The 15,701-nt window shown below is 51.0% G+C and overlaps 1 protein-coding gene across 8 annotated transcripts in view; it reads right to left on the reverse strand.

Annotated features, from left to right (window-relative positions):
* The window catches only part of AFDN (afadin, adherens junction formation factor), a 206,259-nt gene that overhangs the window by 118,780 nt on the left and 71,778 nt on the right, over positions 1-15,701 (reverse strand). For 6 of the 8 annotated variants that reach the window (XM_078880327.1, XM_078880331.1, XM_078880325.1 and 3 more), the window contains exons 5-9: positions 10,054-10,208; positions 8,724-8,881; positions 7,647-7,767; positions 6,158-6,400; positions 953-988 (exon numbers count right to left, since the gene is read on the reverse strand). In XM_078880327.1, the coding sequence (XP_078736453.1) occupies positions 953-988; positions 6,158-6,400; positions 7,647-7,767; positions 8,724-8,881; positions 10,054-10,208 (713 nt within the window). The remainder of the gene's footprint in view (positions 1-952; positions 989-6,157; positions 6,401-7,646; positions 7,768-8,723; positions 8,882-10,053; positions 10,209-15,701) is intronic. The other 2 variants (XM_078880333.1, XM_078880330.1) reach the window with 1 other exon arrangement.

The following is a 15,701-nucleotide window of genomic DNA, read 5'->3' on the forward strand; positions in this document are numbered from 1 at the left end:
AAAAATAAAACATAATAAAATAATTCTCACGCCGTTTCGGCCACAACGCAAGCAGCCGTCCTCAGGTGAAGACCAGGTCTGTCGGGGAGACAGCGTCTGAATGAAACACCACCACGCTTGGAGCGTATATTTAAGCTGGGATAGAAGGGGGGAAGGGTGCCTTGACAAAATAATTTGCATAAATTCCTCTTGATATGCTAATTATTTTGTCAAGGCGCCCTTCCCCCCTTCCAACACAGCTTAAATATACGCTCTAAGCGTGGTGTTGTTTCATTCAGACGCTGTCTCCCCGACAGACCTGGTCTTCACCTGAGGACGGCTGCTTGCGTTGTGGCTGAAACGTCGTGAGAATCATTTTATTATGTTTTATTTTTATTATTTTATTACTTCCCTTCTACGTGACTTCACCGAAAGAACCAAGAAGATGAATTCCTGCAGTCACGAAAGCTTTAAACCGAAATTTTGAATCTACATCGCACGTTCAACAGTATTTAGACTGCTGCTCTAAATTTCCACACGATGATGAGCCCATTTCGTCAAGCTATCATTTGTGACAGCCAGGTCGCTTCTGAAATGAGCTACTTAGCTCAGTGGGCTTTACCTGGTGGGGGGGGGGGATGGTGAAGGCGGGAGGTGAGGGCAGTGGCGGAGGGGTGTGGCAAGCACCGAGCGTCATACCGCTCGGAACGTCAATGCCCGCGCATCAACGTACCCGGCCCGAGAAGCAAGCTTTGTTATTTATTTCGATCACCGACTTCCCGGGAACACCCTGAACAAATGAGACGTTTCATCTCAAGGGGATCACGCGGGGTATAACAAAGAAAGCCCGCAAACGCCGACGGCGAGCGTGCGGGAGTGATAGGGTGGTGAAATGTGGTGGGGGTGGGGGCTCATTCCAGCAGCGGAGAGAGCATGGCTGATGAGGACAATGTCTGGACAACGGGGCCGTTACCTGGAGTCCTGTAAGAGCGGTGGCTGTGGCGACCGCCTGCCGTGTCCAGCAGCAGCAGCAGCAGAGAGATTAACGAGAGGACACGAAGAGGACAGCAGGCGGCACGAGAGACACGAGAGACACGAGAGACACGAGAGACACGGAAGAGCCGCGGGGGGACATCACGCGCAGCGCGGAGGTGGAGTGCGCGAAGCGGGGAACGAACACCCGTCGTGATCGGCATGCGCGCAAGACGCACACACACACACAATGTACACGATGCACACACACACAACGTGCAAGACGCACACACACACAATGTACACGATGCACACACACACAACGTGCAAGACGCACACACACACAATGTACACGATGCACACACACACAACGTGCAAGACGCACACACACACAATGTACATGATACACACACACACAACGTGCAAGACGCGCACACACACACAATGTACACGATGCACACACACACAACGTGCAAGACGCACACACACACAATGTACATGATACACACACACACAACGTGCAAGACGCACACACACACAATGTACACGATGCACACACACACAACGTGCAAGACGCACACACACACAACATGCAAGACGCACACACACACAACGTGCAAGACGCACACACACACACAACGTGCAATACGCACACACACACACAACGTACACGATGCACACACACACAACGTACACGATGCACACACACACAATGTACACGATGCACACACACACAACGTACAAGACGCACACACACAATGTACATGATGCACACACACACACACAACGTGCAAGACGCACACACACACAATGTACATGATGCACACACAACAAACAAAACGCATACACACACACAATGGATTCGATGCACACGCGCACACGACGGACACGATGCACACCCACACAACGTGCAAGACACACACACACACACAATGTACATGATGCGCACACACACAACGTGCAAGACACACACACACAATGTACATGATGCACACACACACAACGTGCAAGACGCACACACACACAACGTGCAAGACGCACACACACACACAACGTGCAAGACGCACACACACACAATGTACATGATGCACACACAACAAACAAAACGCATACACACACACAACGGATACGATGCACACACACACAACGTGCAAGACGCACACACTACAAGACACACAAACACAATTGTACACAATGTACACGTACACACGGACAAGACGCACACACACACACACAACGGACAAGACGCACACCACTGACACGACGCATCGCACAACTCGCACACCCGACACCAACACACGCTTCACACGTCAAACGCGCACGTGTACAGTCATCGCACGCGAGCGGCAACACACGTCACACACACCCCCGCGTCGCAGTCAGGAGAAGTGGATTTCAAGCGGACGACAGTTGCCATTAAAATCGAGCAACTGCAATTATCAGACGAGCCACAGGGGGGCGGTGAAGGCCAATCCCCCACCACATCACGAGCCTCTTCTTCCGCACGGTGGTCGATGTAGAAGCACCCCCGATTAGCACGGTCTGCTACGTACGGTGCGAAGGAAGTTCGTTCAATATACACACAACGTACACACACAGAGCAGCAACTACAATTTCGCATTCAGGTGTGCAAGACCAGACAACCGCGTCAGGAGTCAGCGGAATTAGTTTTATTGCCGTGATGTCTCATTCATATTTGTGGATCTGTGGGGATTGCGTTGTTACCGTCGTACTGTGGTCCTGTTCTGGATGATCCACGGTCGAACGCTACTAACGGAGAGTTTAAAATTTTCCATTTGTGCATCAGGTAGCCGCATCTGCAGCCATGGTGTGTGCAGTGGATCGCAGTTTAGGGTGGGCCATGAGCTTCGTGGAAGTCACAACTATTTATCAACTTCTTCTTGGTTCTTTCGGTAAAGTCACGTAGAAGGGAAGTAATACAATAATAATAATAAAAACATAAAAAAATAATTCTCACGACGTTTCGGCCACAACGCAAGCAGCCGTCCCCGACAGCCCTGTTCTTCACCTGAGGACGGCTGCTTGCGTTGTGGCCGAAACGTCGTGAGATTTATTTAATTATGTTTTATTTTTTTTATTTTATTATTTCCCTTCTACGTGACTTTACCGAAAGAACCAAGAAGATGAATCCCTGCAGTCACGAAAGCTTTAAATTGAAATTTATTTATAAACTATTTTCTATTTTGCAATTATATATATTTTTTAATCAGGTAAGACCCCACTGAGTTATATCGATCTTTTTTACTGCAGTGAACAGGCCACAAATGATAGCTCAACGAAGTAGCTTAGAATTTATATCAGCCAAATTTCTTGAACAGATGTTGATTCCAAATGTGAAGGTAAAATCCAGAGGACCCAGAGAAAAATCCACGCGACCACGGGGAGAATATTAAAACTCCAAATTTTCAGCAGCAGGCGTCAAAGGTCGGGATTGAACCCACGACCTCCTGTATACCAGGCGAGGTAGTTAACATCTCCTAGCCACCGTGATGATGATGAGAGAGAGAGAGAGAGACACGCAGACTCAAAATATACAGCAGCAGGCGTCAGGGTCGGGATCGAACCCACGACCTCCTGTATACCAGGCGAGGTAGTTAACATCTTGCCACCACACACGCCAAGTCACAACACACAAGACAACACGCGGTACAAATGTCATACGCAACAAAGCACATCACGTACAATACAAATGTCATACACTGCACGATACAACACGCCGTACATAACACCGCATTACAAATATCACACGATAAGAACGCGTAACATTACACAAACAACGTAATGCTCGCGCGCAGAGGACAAGCACACAACAAACATTTTGCAGACTCGTTACGCCCCAACGTGCGCGCTCACGCACGTACATGCAACGTAGCACAGACACCGTACACAGCACAATGCACAGGGACATCGGGAGGCGCGCGGACGCTCACAACGATGGCGCACGCCACAAGTCGTCACACGAAGGGGCAGAGCCCATTAAGGCGTCGTTAGGCTACTAACGGCGCATCCCATCGAGGCAACCCCCCACGCCGCCCCCCCGAGACGCAAGCAAACAAAGCGGGGAGACAAACGAGCGGCGTGCAACCCTCTCGTGTTACACAGGAAAGGGGCCCAGGCCTTGACAGCGAGTCCTCGTTCAACGCGCTCGCAGGTATATGAATGCGGTCCTGAACGGTGTCGCGTGAAGCGAAAACATTTTCCCAATTGATAATGCGACGATAAAGTTTGGCGAGACACGATGCACTGCCGCGCGCACGCAGAGTAAAATGCGAATACACAGCGGGCGTCAGGGTCGGGACTAAACCCACGACCATCCTGCATACCAGGCGAAGGAATTAACATCTCCTAGCCACCGTGATGATAATGAAAGGGAGAGACACGCAAACTCCACATATACAGCGGGTGTCAGGGTGGGGATCGAAACCACGACCTCCTGTGTACCAGGCGAGGGAGTTAACATCTCTTAGCCACCGTGGTGCCACCGGTCGAGACTAACGAGAGAGAGGTCGTACACGACGGAGAAGGAGTGATGACATGAGCTCGTGTGAAGCAGTCGGGGGTGATGTTGCTTTGGTGGCTAACCCAACGGAGTCATTTGCGGTGGGTAGTTTGTCGAATTTCGACAGCGGTGTTGATCAAGGTGGACCACTGTGGTAACGTGTAAACATCGCCACGAGGGAGACGAGGCTATACACGGGGAACTTTGTCTCTGGTATTTACCAGGGTGCATTAAGCAGGGTGCCACCCTGCTTAATGCCGCGCGGTGAGGGCAAGGAGGGGGGGAGAAAGAGAGGATTGCCATTTGTTGCGTGCCGAGGTCCGTGACGGTTCGGCGGGGGGGGGGGAGCACGTGGTCTCAGCGCCCAAATAATCCCCCCCTCCCCCCCTCCAGTGGGGGCTGCCAGGAAACCAGTGAATTGTAGGAAACAGATTTTCTTTGCTGGGAAAACCGCGAGCGCCCGGGCCCCCGGCGCGTCTCACGGCGACGCCAGCTCCTGTCAAGCTCCTCCCAGCAAGCACAAACACAGAGTGCTGGTGTGTGTGTGTGCGTACGTGCACACGCGCGTGTACCCCGTGTGGTGTGTTTAAAAACATTGCCGCTGGGGAGACAAAGGCGGTCGGGCGTGGTGCTGGCCACCCACCCACCCCCTCGTGTGCGTGCCGTGCCAGCCTTCATAGGTCCTCGCGAACAGAACTTGCTCCAACAGTCTGTTCAGGCTATACGGGGGAGCTTCGTATTTGTGTGCGTGTACATGGGGAGCGGTGGTGTAGCGGTCAGCGCGCTGCATTACGAACCCAAAGTTCGATTCCCGCCCACGGCCAACACCAGTGACGATTATATTTGAACCAGTCCTGGGCCTCCCCTAGGTCGACTCGGCCTCAAAAGAGTACCTGGTGCGATGCGCAAATATCGCTGGTGGAGAGACAAAAGTGGCTGGGCGTGGAGCTGGCCACCCACCCCCCTCGTGTGCCGTGCTGGCCCTCATAGGTGCTTCTAGATGCTACCCACGCGCGTTGGTTTTTTTGCTCGGTCTGTGTACACAATGCGAAAAGCATGAAAATAGACTTTTGTATTTTTCGAATTAAAGCTTTCGTGGCTGCAGGGATTCATCTTCTTGGTTCTTTCGGTAAAGTCACGTAGAAGGGAAATAATAAAATAAAAACATGATAAAATACAATTCTCACTTTACCGAAAGAACCAAGAAGAATTTTGTATTTTTGGGGGGGGGGGGGGGGGTGCAATAATGGATATTTTTCGCACGGCAAGTGTGCCTGCTGACGTCACGCATACCCCCCCCCCCTCACCCTCTGCGTAGGCCGTGTATTAATCCAAGACAAGAATCCAAGTCCCGGGTAAAGCCGGGTAGTAAAGCTAGTTTATTATAAAGCGACTGTTCTTCAGGAACGCAACTACCGCCGCGTTGTAGGAGAACAGGCCGTACTGCCTATCCACCCCAAAGGTCGCAAACGGGTTTTGATTCCTTACCCGTACCCGGCCGCACCAGGGTCGCAAACGGGTACCCGTACCCGTACCCGGCGGGGTACGGGTAGCCGGGTATCGGGTAGGGTACGGTTATCGGGTACCCGGTTGCGACCTGTGATCCACCCCCACCCCACCAGTCCCCCCCTCCGTCACACCCCCCATAGCCCACCCCCCACCCCATCACACTCCGGCGGGCCGTACCTGGGCTGAGCTCCACGAGGTACGGGAGCCTGTCGGGTGGCGGCGCCGCTCCGTACGCGTCGTGCCCGGAGCCGGAGTCGGCCCCGGGGGCTGCGTCACCGCCACCGCCGCCACCACCACGCCGGCGCTCCTCCTGCCCCTCCCCGGCAGCCTTGCCCACCACCCCCTTGAGCTGCTGCTGCTGCTGCTTCTTCCGTCGCGCCGCCACGTCCTCCTTCTTGCGCAGCTGGAAGACCAGCACGCCTGCTCTCGCCGCACGAGCACCCACGCACGCACGCACACGCCGGTTATTGAGGAGGTGGTGGTGAAGTTGGTCGTGGTGGTGGTAGTGAAGGTGGTCGTGGTGGTGGCGTTTAAGGTGGTCGTGGTGAAGGTGGTCGTGGACGAGGTGGTGGTGGTGTTTAAGGTGGTCGTGGTGGAGGTAGTGTTTAAGGTGGTCGAGGTGGTGGTGTTTAAGGTGGTCGTGGTGGAGGAGGTGGTGTTTAAGGTGGTGGTGGTGGAGGTGGTGGTGGTGGTGTTTAAGGTGGTCGTGGATGAGGTGGTGGTAGTGTTTAAGGTGGTCGAGGTGGTGGTGGTGGTGTTGAAGGTGGTGGTGGTGGTGTTGAAGGTGATGGTGGTGGTGGTGTTGAAAGTGGTCGTGGCAGTGGTCGTGGTGGTGTTGATGGTGGTCGTGGTGGCGGCGCTCGTGGTCGAGGTGGTGGTGTTGACGGTGGTTGCGGTCAAGGTGGTGATGGTGGTAATTGTGGTGTTCGCGATGATGAACACCATGAAGAGGAGGTGATGGCGGCGAGGTATTAACTCCCTTGCCTGGGTTGCAGGAGGTCGTGGGTTCGAACCCTTCCCTGATGCCTGCTGTATAATTGGAGTTTGCGTGTCTCTCCCTCTCTTTCCCCGTGGTCACATGGAACTTTTCTCCAGGTCCTCCGGTTTTTCCCTCCACATTTATAAATCAACATCACGCGTTCAACGCATTTGGCTACCACTTTAAATTTCCACGTGACGATAATGATGAGAGCCACATCGTTGGCTCATCATCATCGTCGGCACGTCAATAGAAAAAAATTAACCCGTAAAAACAAAGTTTTTCACTATAAATCCTATATATGCGTGGCGGCTAAAATCCTCTCGTCCTCTGGCTTGAGATGGCTGCCACCTATGGGTCAGATGATTGCCTGCCACCATTAAGCAATTGGTAATTAAATATAATTTATTTTTTCCTAAAAAGTGTAAAGTTATGGAACAAAAATTCTCACGAAAATAAATTGTCACGCACAACGAGTCTGTGTGCAAAATGTCAGCTCGATTGGATCACGGGAAGCGGGTTAAAAAACGACCGAAAGATTTGCACGGTCGTAAGCGCGCAAGCAAGCACTTAATATAAAGGAACTTAATATAAAGGATTTAAAAAGAGCTACGAATGGGCTCTACTCGGGGGGGGGGAAACAAAACTTCTGCAACCTCTGAGCATGTCGTCCCAGTGCGGCCTCACCGTCCTCAGCGGGCCACTCCACCAGGATGTTGAGGGGGCAGTCCTGGTCGTCGAGCGCCGTTTCCAGGCCTTCGCGTCGCACCGCCTCCTCCATCATGTCGCTGTCGGGCGGCAGCACCAGCTGCAGCGGTGGACGAACGGAGAAACAAACAAACGACAAAAACAAAGTTGGGGCGGTCCGTACCCAACGGGCTCTCGTCGACGCCGGCGAGCGGCAACAAACGGGCGGCGCGAAAGCGCCGGCGAGCGAACGTGGGCAAGCGCCTGTGTGTCAGAATCAGAACGCTTTGTTTGGACTGGAGGAGGAAGGGGGGTGTGGGGGGAGGGTGAGAACTTTACGACAACAAAAAAATACAAAAACACGATACGGGTGCAAAGTATAGGAAAGGTAAATTCATCTTCTTGGTTCTTTCGGTAAAGTCACATAGAAGGGAAGTAATCAAATAATAAAAATAAAAGATAATAAAAAAATTCTCACGACGTTTCGGCTGCTTGCGTTGTGGCCGAAACGTCGTGAGAATTATTTTATTATCTTTTATTTTTATTATTTTATTACTTCCCTTCTACGTGACTTTACCGAAAGAACCAAGAAGATGAATCCCTGCATTCATGAAAGCTTTAATCGAAAGGTAAATTCCTTTGTCATGGCGCTCTTCCCCCTCCAACCCAGCTTAGATATACACTTCCAAGCCTGGTGGTGTTCATTCAGACGCTGTCTTCCCGACAGACCTGTTCTTCGCCTGAGGACGGCTGCTTGCGTTGTGGCCGAAACGTTGTGAGAATTATTTTATTTTATTTTTATCATTTTATTATTTCCCTTCGACGTGACTTTACCGAAAGAACCAAGAAGGTAAAGAAATCACTTACAATAATATACGTGAATAAAACTACATACCTAAAACTTCTTTCGCACCATATGTAGCCAACCGCGTTAAATCAGAGGTGCGGGGGGGGGGGGAGGTGGAAGGACATTTTGGCGCGCAACGTGGCCCGCTGAGGCCCGCTGAGGCCCGCTGAGGCCCGCTGAGGCCCGCTGGGGTCGTTGGGGGCCGCTGGGGGCCGATAAGAACCACTCACCCTGGCCAGGCAGTAGTTGGCGGGGTCTTCCCGCTCCAGGCCGTACTTATCCAGCACCTCGCGCACCACAAACTCGGCGGGGTCCGACAGAGACACGAGCAGCGTCTTGTAGGGGATCGTCGGCCTGAGGCTGTCGGCAAACACCCGCAGCATCCCGCCTGCGCACGCGCAAAGACAAAGATCCCCCCCCCCGTATAACCTTTACAGACTGTTGGGGCAAGTGCTGTTAGTGAGTAGCAGCACCGATGAAGGCCGGCACAACGCCCGGGCCGCCTAGTGGCGATGTTTATATACCACACCAGGTCCTCCTTTGAGGCTGAGTCGACCTAGGAGGCCCACGGCCAGTTCAAATCATCATCATCACTGGTGTTAGCCGTGAGCGGAAATCGAACTCGGGCCACCGTGTTCATAGCGCAGCGTGCTAACAGCTGCACTACTGCTCCCGTATCCACACATACAACAGACACATAGCTAGACAAAGAAGCGTTGCTCATGTTATTGCTCGTGCATTTCTGTGTTGCAGCGTTGCTATTATGTTGATGTTCACCAAACACTATTGCCCATGCGTTGAATTGTTGCTACTGTGTTGCAGCCTTGCTCACGTGTTGCTAATGTCACTGCACATCCGTTTGTGTTGCAGCATTGCGACTGTGCTGCTCAAATGTTGCAGCATTGCTATTATGTCGCTAGCACTATTGCCCATGATTTGAATTGTTACTACCGTGCTGCAGCGTTGCTCATGTGTCTCAGCGTTGCTATTGCGTATGTACGTTGAACTTCTTGTCCACCGTACGTAGCCAACGGAGCTAACTGGAGGTGCGGGGGAAGGTCAACAAACAACGCGACACGTCACTACACACGTGTAGCTACTCGTCACTACACACGTGTAGCTACTCGTCACTACACACGTGTCGCTACACACGTGTCGCTACTCGTCACTACACACGTGTCGCTACATGTCACTACACACGTGTCGCTACACGTCACTACACACGTGTAGCTACACATGTGTCGCTACACGTCACTACACACGTGTCGCTACACGTCACTACGCACGTGTCACTACACGTCACTACGCACGTGTCACTACACACGTGTCGCTACTCGTCACTACACACGTGTGTAGCTACACACGTGTCGCTACACACGTGTCGCTACACGTCACTACACACGTGTCACTACTCGTCACTACACACGTGTAGCTACACGTCACTACACACGTGTCGCTACACGTCACTACACACACGTCACTACACACGTGTCACTACACACGTGTCGCTGCACACGTGTTGCTGCACACGTGTCGCTACTCGTCGCCCGTGGCACGCACCGGAGCGGGGCCGCCCGTCGTCCCCGTGGAACTCCTGCAGGCGGCGCTCCAGCTTCTGCTGGCGCCGCCGCTTCATGACGACCTCGGGGTTGGAGATGGTTCGCGTGAAGCTCGTCTCGGGCATCTCCTTGTAGACCTCCTCCGCCACGCCCGCACTGAGCACGCAACAAAGACAAAGATCCCCCCCCCCCCTTTAACAGGGTGTTGGGGCGAGCGCTGTTAGCGAGTAGCAGCTGTGAAGGCTGGCATGGCGCACGAGGCGGTGGGTGGCCAGCACCGCGCCCGGCCGGCCGCCTTTGCCTCCCGAGCAGAGGTAGCAACCGGGTACCCGATACCCGTACCCTTCAAGTTCAAGTTCATTTATTAGGTATAGCCCTGTGAGCCATTCGGCTCTTGAATCGGGGGCAACCGCAACAAACAAAAACATGAACAAAAAAACATCTTAAAGTGAATATGTGACTTAGTGCAAACAGAAAATCCAAGAAAAGACAGCAAAATATTGCAGAAAAAACAACGTACACCAACGCTACCTGTACCCGGCCGGGTACAGGTAGCCGTTTGTGACCCTGGTGCGGCCAGGTACGGGTACGGGTAGGCCGTGAGTCACTGGTGAGTCACCGTTTGTCACTCATTTTGGATAGAGTACGGGTACGGGTACCCGATACCCGGCCGGGTACGGATACCCATTTGTGACCCTGGTGCGGCCGGGTACGGGTAAGGAATCAAAACCCGTTCGCGACCTCTGCTCCCGAGTGGCGACGTTTACGCACCGTACCAGGTGCTCATTTGAGTCGACCTCGAGGAGGCTTCAGGTCCCGTTCGCACAATCGCCACTGGTGTTGGCCGTGAGCGGGAATAGAACTCGGGTCGCCGGTTTCGTAGCGCTAACCGCCACACAATTGCTCCCCGCACACACACACAGAGACTCCTACCTCCCCCTTTCCCACTGGCACAGTATCAGAATATTTACGCTGGTGGAATCCGATGACCTACAAAGCTCTTTTTCACAGATGTCCATTGGCACATCCGAGCCAAACCAGAGCGGGGGCCCTCACGGTACGGGTGGTCGGGATTGGGACCCACGACCAGCTGTACACCAGGCAAGGTGCCTGGCCTGTCGCATCGCGAGACAGTGAGAGAATTGGCAAAGGCTTGGGGAGGCCTTCATCTAGCAGTGAGATTTGCGATGGCTGACGATGATGATGATGATCACAGCGATTGTAATTGTGCTGCAGTACACGCACGAATAGCGCTGTGTCAATGCAGAAAATGGCTTGAGATTACAAAAGTAGGGCGGGGGTGGGGGTTGCAAAAGCTTGGGCAGGATTAAATAGACAATAACGGGCGTTAAAACCTCAGAACCGGACACGTTTTGCAGTTGGATAGAATTCAACTGTGGGCACTGTATGCAATGTAAACACAATGCCCTGTTTTATAGTGTGGCGAGGAATGGTGGCGCCTAGGTGGCTAGGAGATGTTAGCTGCCTCGCCTGGTATACAGGAGGGTCGTGGGTTCGATCCTGACCCTGAGGCCTGCAGCTGTATATTTGGAGTTTGCGTGTCTCTCTCTCTCATCATCATCACGGTGGCTAGGAGATGTTAACTACCTCGCCTGGTATACAGGAGGTCGTGGGTTCTATCCTGACCCTGACGCCTGCTGCTGTATATTTGGAGTTTGTGTGTCTCTCTCTCTCATCATCATCACGGTGGCTAGGAGATGTTAACTACCTCGCCTGGTATACAGGAGGTCGTGGGTTCGATCCCGACCCTGAGGCCTGCTGATGTATATTTGGAGTTTGCGTGTCTCTCTCTCTCATCATCATTACGGTGGCTAGGAGATGTTAACTAGCTCGCGTGGTATACAGGAGGTCGTGGGTTCGATCCTGACCCTGAGACCTGCTGCTGTATATTTGGAGTTTGCGTGTCTCTCTCTCTCCCCGTGGTCGTGTGGATTTATCTCCGGGTCCTCCGGTTATTCCCTCCACATTTAGAATCAACATCACGCGATTAGAGTTATTTCGCCGCTATAAATTTCGACACGACCATGAGCCACTTCGTTGAGCTATCATTTGTGATAGGCAGGTTTTTAATGAAAAACAGTTACATAGCTTAGTGGGCCGTAGCTGGTAAAATATTTAGAAGAATGTGTTGGGAAACAGACATGATTAACAATGATAATTTACATTCGTAAGGTGTCGCATTTCATCATTAAATCCCAATCCTCTGTTTACGGAAAACAGAAAATAAACACAACGTGTAGGGTACACGTCCAGAACTAACTGGGGTGGGTGGGGGGTTAAAGGCCGGTTGACAGAGGTGAGTTTTCAAGACGGGACTTTAAATATAGCTCTAACAACTCCGATTGTATAATTAGCACCGGGTGAAGCGTCGTTTCAAAGCTTGGAGAGCGGCCGCACGCAGTGGCAACGTCCCGCTCAGCCGTGGCAGGACACGTGCCTTGACCTCGGAGTACTCGGAAGGCGATCCCGAACATCTCAGGCGACCTATCGTTGGTGTAAGGATACATACTCTTTGGTTCTTTCGGTAAAGTCACGTCGGTATAAAATATCAAGTAAATTAAATCACGACGTTTCAGGCGCAACACAAGCGTCCTTCATCAGGTGGGACAACCACAGCAAGAAACAATTGCTTAAGTAGGATTTAATTTTATTGGTGCTTTCGGTAAAGTCACGTAGAAGGGAAATAATACAAAATTATAAAAAGAAAACATAATAAAATAACTCTCACGACGTTTCGGCCACAACGCAAGCAGCCGTCCTCAGGTGAAGACCAGGTCTGTCGGGGAGACAGCGTCTGAATAAGGACGGCTGCTTGCGTTGTGGCCGAAACGTCGTGAGAATTATTTTATTATGTTTTATTTTAATTATTTTTTATTATTTTATTACTTCCCTTCTACGTGACTTTACCGAAAGAACCAAGAACATGAATCCCTGCAGTCACGAAAGCTTTAAATCGAAATTTAGGATTTAATTTATTTTAGATTTTATACCTACGTGACTTTCCCAAAAGAACCAAACAGTATGTATAAAGACGGACCCCAGTTCGTGTAAATATCTACAACCTCACTCAACATATAGTAGTCGGTTTTTACCCTTTCAACTGGTACAAAAACTGACACCTTGATACAAGGCATCATGTTTGCAATAACCACAACACAAGCAGTCAAAATGCAAACAAAAAGAAACAACTCTGATGATGATAATGATATGCACTGTCCTTGAAGTTGATTGGTCCACACCCGAGACAGCTTTTCTTAGAGCCTAGTTTCCATTGGTGTTGGACCAGATGACGCCAAAAGGCGTACAACTCAAAGACAGCGCACTATCAGAGTATTGAGAGCTCGGGGTAAGCATTTACACTATGAGACATCTCCTTTACAAACATGATGACTTGTATAAAGGTGTCAGTTTTGTACCAGTTGAAAGGGTAAAAACCTACTACTATATTTTGCCACTGGTAAAGGAGATGTCTCATAGTGTAAATGCTTACCCCGAGCTCTCAATACTCTGATAGTGCGCTGTCTTTGAGTTGTGCGCCTTTTGGCGTCATCTGGTCCAACACCAATGGAGACTAGGCTCTAAGAAAAGCTGTCTCGGGTGTGGACCAATCAACTTCAAGGACAGTGCATATCATCATCAGAGTTGTTTATTTTTGTTTGCATTTTGACTGCTTGTGTTGTGGTTATTGCAAACATGATCCCTTGTATAAAGGTGTCAGTTTTTGTACCAGTTGAAAGGGTAAATACCTACTACTATATTTTGCCACTGGTAAAGGAGCTGTCTCATAGTGTAAATGCTCACTCAACATCCCTACCCGAGAGATAGCCCGGACCGGCAAAATTAATCGTCAAAACCCTACAAACAAAATTCGACGCTCAACCCGCGTTCACTTCCATTGGGATTCATCACAAACAAGTGGTGGGGAGTGGGCAGTGGCACGATGGTTAGCGCACCGTGAGTTACGAACCCGGCTCCTAAGCTCGATGCCCGGCCACGGCTGACATCAGTGCCGAGCGATATGCAAGTCCTCTGTGTTTCGCCCCCCCCAACTCTTCACCAACCCGCATTGGACCAGCGTGGTGAAGTACGGTCACGCAACACGCATGACCAGTGGGGGAGGGGGGGGGAAAGTCGGCAACCAATATAAGAGGAGCTATTTAAGATTTTCGAATTCGGTACACCCAATATTTCAAGAGCCACAATGCAATGTGGTGAACATACGAGGCTGCTGGTCCTTGATAAATAATGCCAAGAAGGAGTCCTTATTTTTACGGACAGCGCTTTGAGATGCTACAATATGAAAGGCGCTTTATAAATAACTCTCAACTACTACCATTCGCTTCTATCACAGTCCATTTCATTGGCATTTCGAGAGTGGTCGTTGATACCGTTATTATCGGCGTTCTATTTCGCTTAGATTTTTATCTTTATTTGCGAGTGTAGTTTTAGTTCTACACACAGCGCTTTCGAGACCATTCAATGTGAAAGGCGCTTTTATAAAATAAACGTTGTTATTGTTTCGATTTAAAGCTTTCGTGACTGCAGGGATTCATCTTCTTCGTTCTTTTGGTAAAGTCACGTAGAATGGAAATAATAAAATAAAAAAATATAAAACATATTTTATTATGTTTAATTTTTAATAAAATAATACAAATAAAACATATTTTATAATGTTTTATTTTTATTATTTTATTATTTCCATTCTACGTAACTTTACCGAAAGAACCAAGAAGAACTTGTTATTGTTATTATTCAAGAGCCGCCACGCACGTTCAGAGCCACAGGTCGCCGACCCCCGACCCCCCCTGCCCGATTGACGGTTAGTGTGGGAGGGGGGGAAGGGGTCTTCATCCAGCAGTGGATTAACAAGAGGGCTGCACGTGTGACACGTGCGCGACCGACCCAAGTGAATGATGAAGCGTGAATATCGACACGGCCAAACTCGGCGCCCGCAGAGCCTGACGGCTGTGGAGGCCCAACTTGAACCCCACAATCCCCCCACCTCCACACACCCCCCCCGGGGAGCAGCGCGTGCTCAATTTTAAATCCGTCGTCTTGTACAAGCAACCCAACAATGCCGACATTAATTAGCGTTACCATCTGCTTTGGCTTATTAACCCTCTGCAGTTCTGACGCACGTAGGTGTACGTCGTCAAAGCGAAACCGGAATAACAATTTAAGTAAAAAGAACTTCATCGGTACACCGAGGTTACCACAGTTTGGCGCCGGCTATCGTAGAGTGGCGGCGGTCGTGCCGCTGCGGTTCTCCGCGGTGAGTAACGACGTCTTTAAAAACGACGGGGGCTGCTGCTGCTGCTGCTGCGCCTCTCTAAATAAAATAAACGCCGAGGCGCTCGCGCGTACCGAGATTCGTCGGTGAACAGGGACACCCACAACCCACCCTGCAACTTGCAGACGACTCGGAACGGGAAAGGGGTTAAATAAAACGGAAATGAACCGTGCGAGCGACAGGCGGGAGACCCCGCGCGCACGGGCGCTTGCACGAGAGAAAGAAACCTTCGCAAATTAAAATCACGCTCGGTGATTCCGCGCTAAATTGGAACATGCGGTGGCCGCCACGGTGCGGCACGAATGCCACGCTCCGCCACTGATGCCATGTTCATTACC

The sequence above is a fragment of the Lampetra fluviatilis genome, chromosome 57, assembly GCF_964198595.1.
Source record: "Lampetra fluviatilis chromosome 57, kcLamFluv1.1, whole genome shotgun sequence".
In the NCBI taxonomy this organism is placed as follows: domain Eukaryota; kingdom Metazoa; phylum Chordata; class Hyperoartia; order Petromyzontiformes; family Petromyzontidae; genus Lampetra; species Lampetra fluviatilis.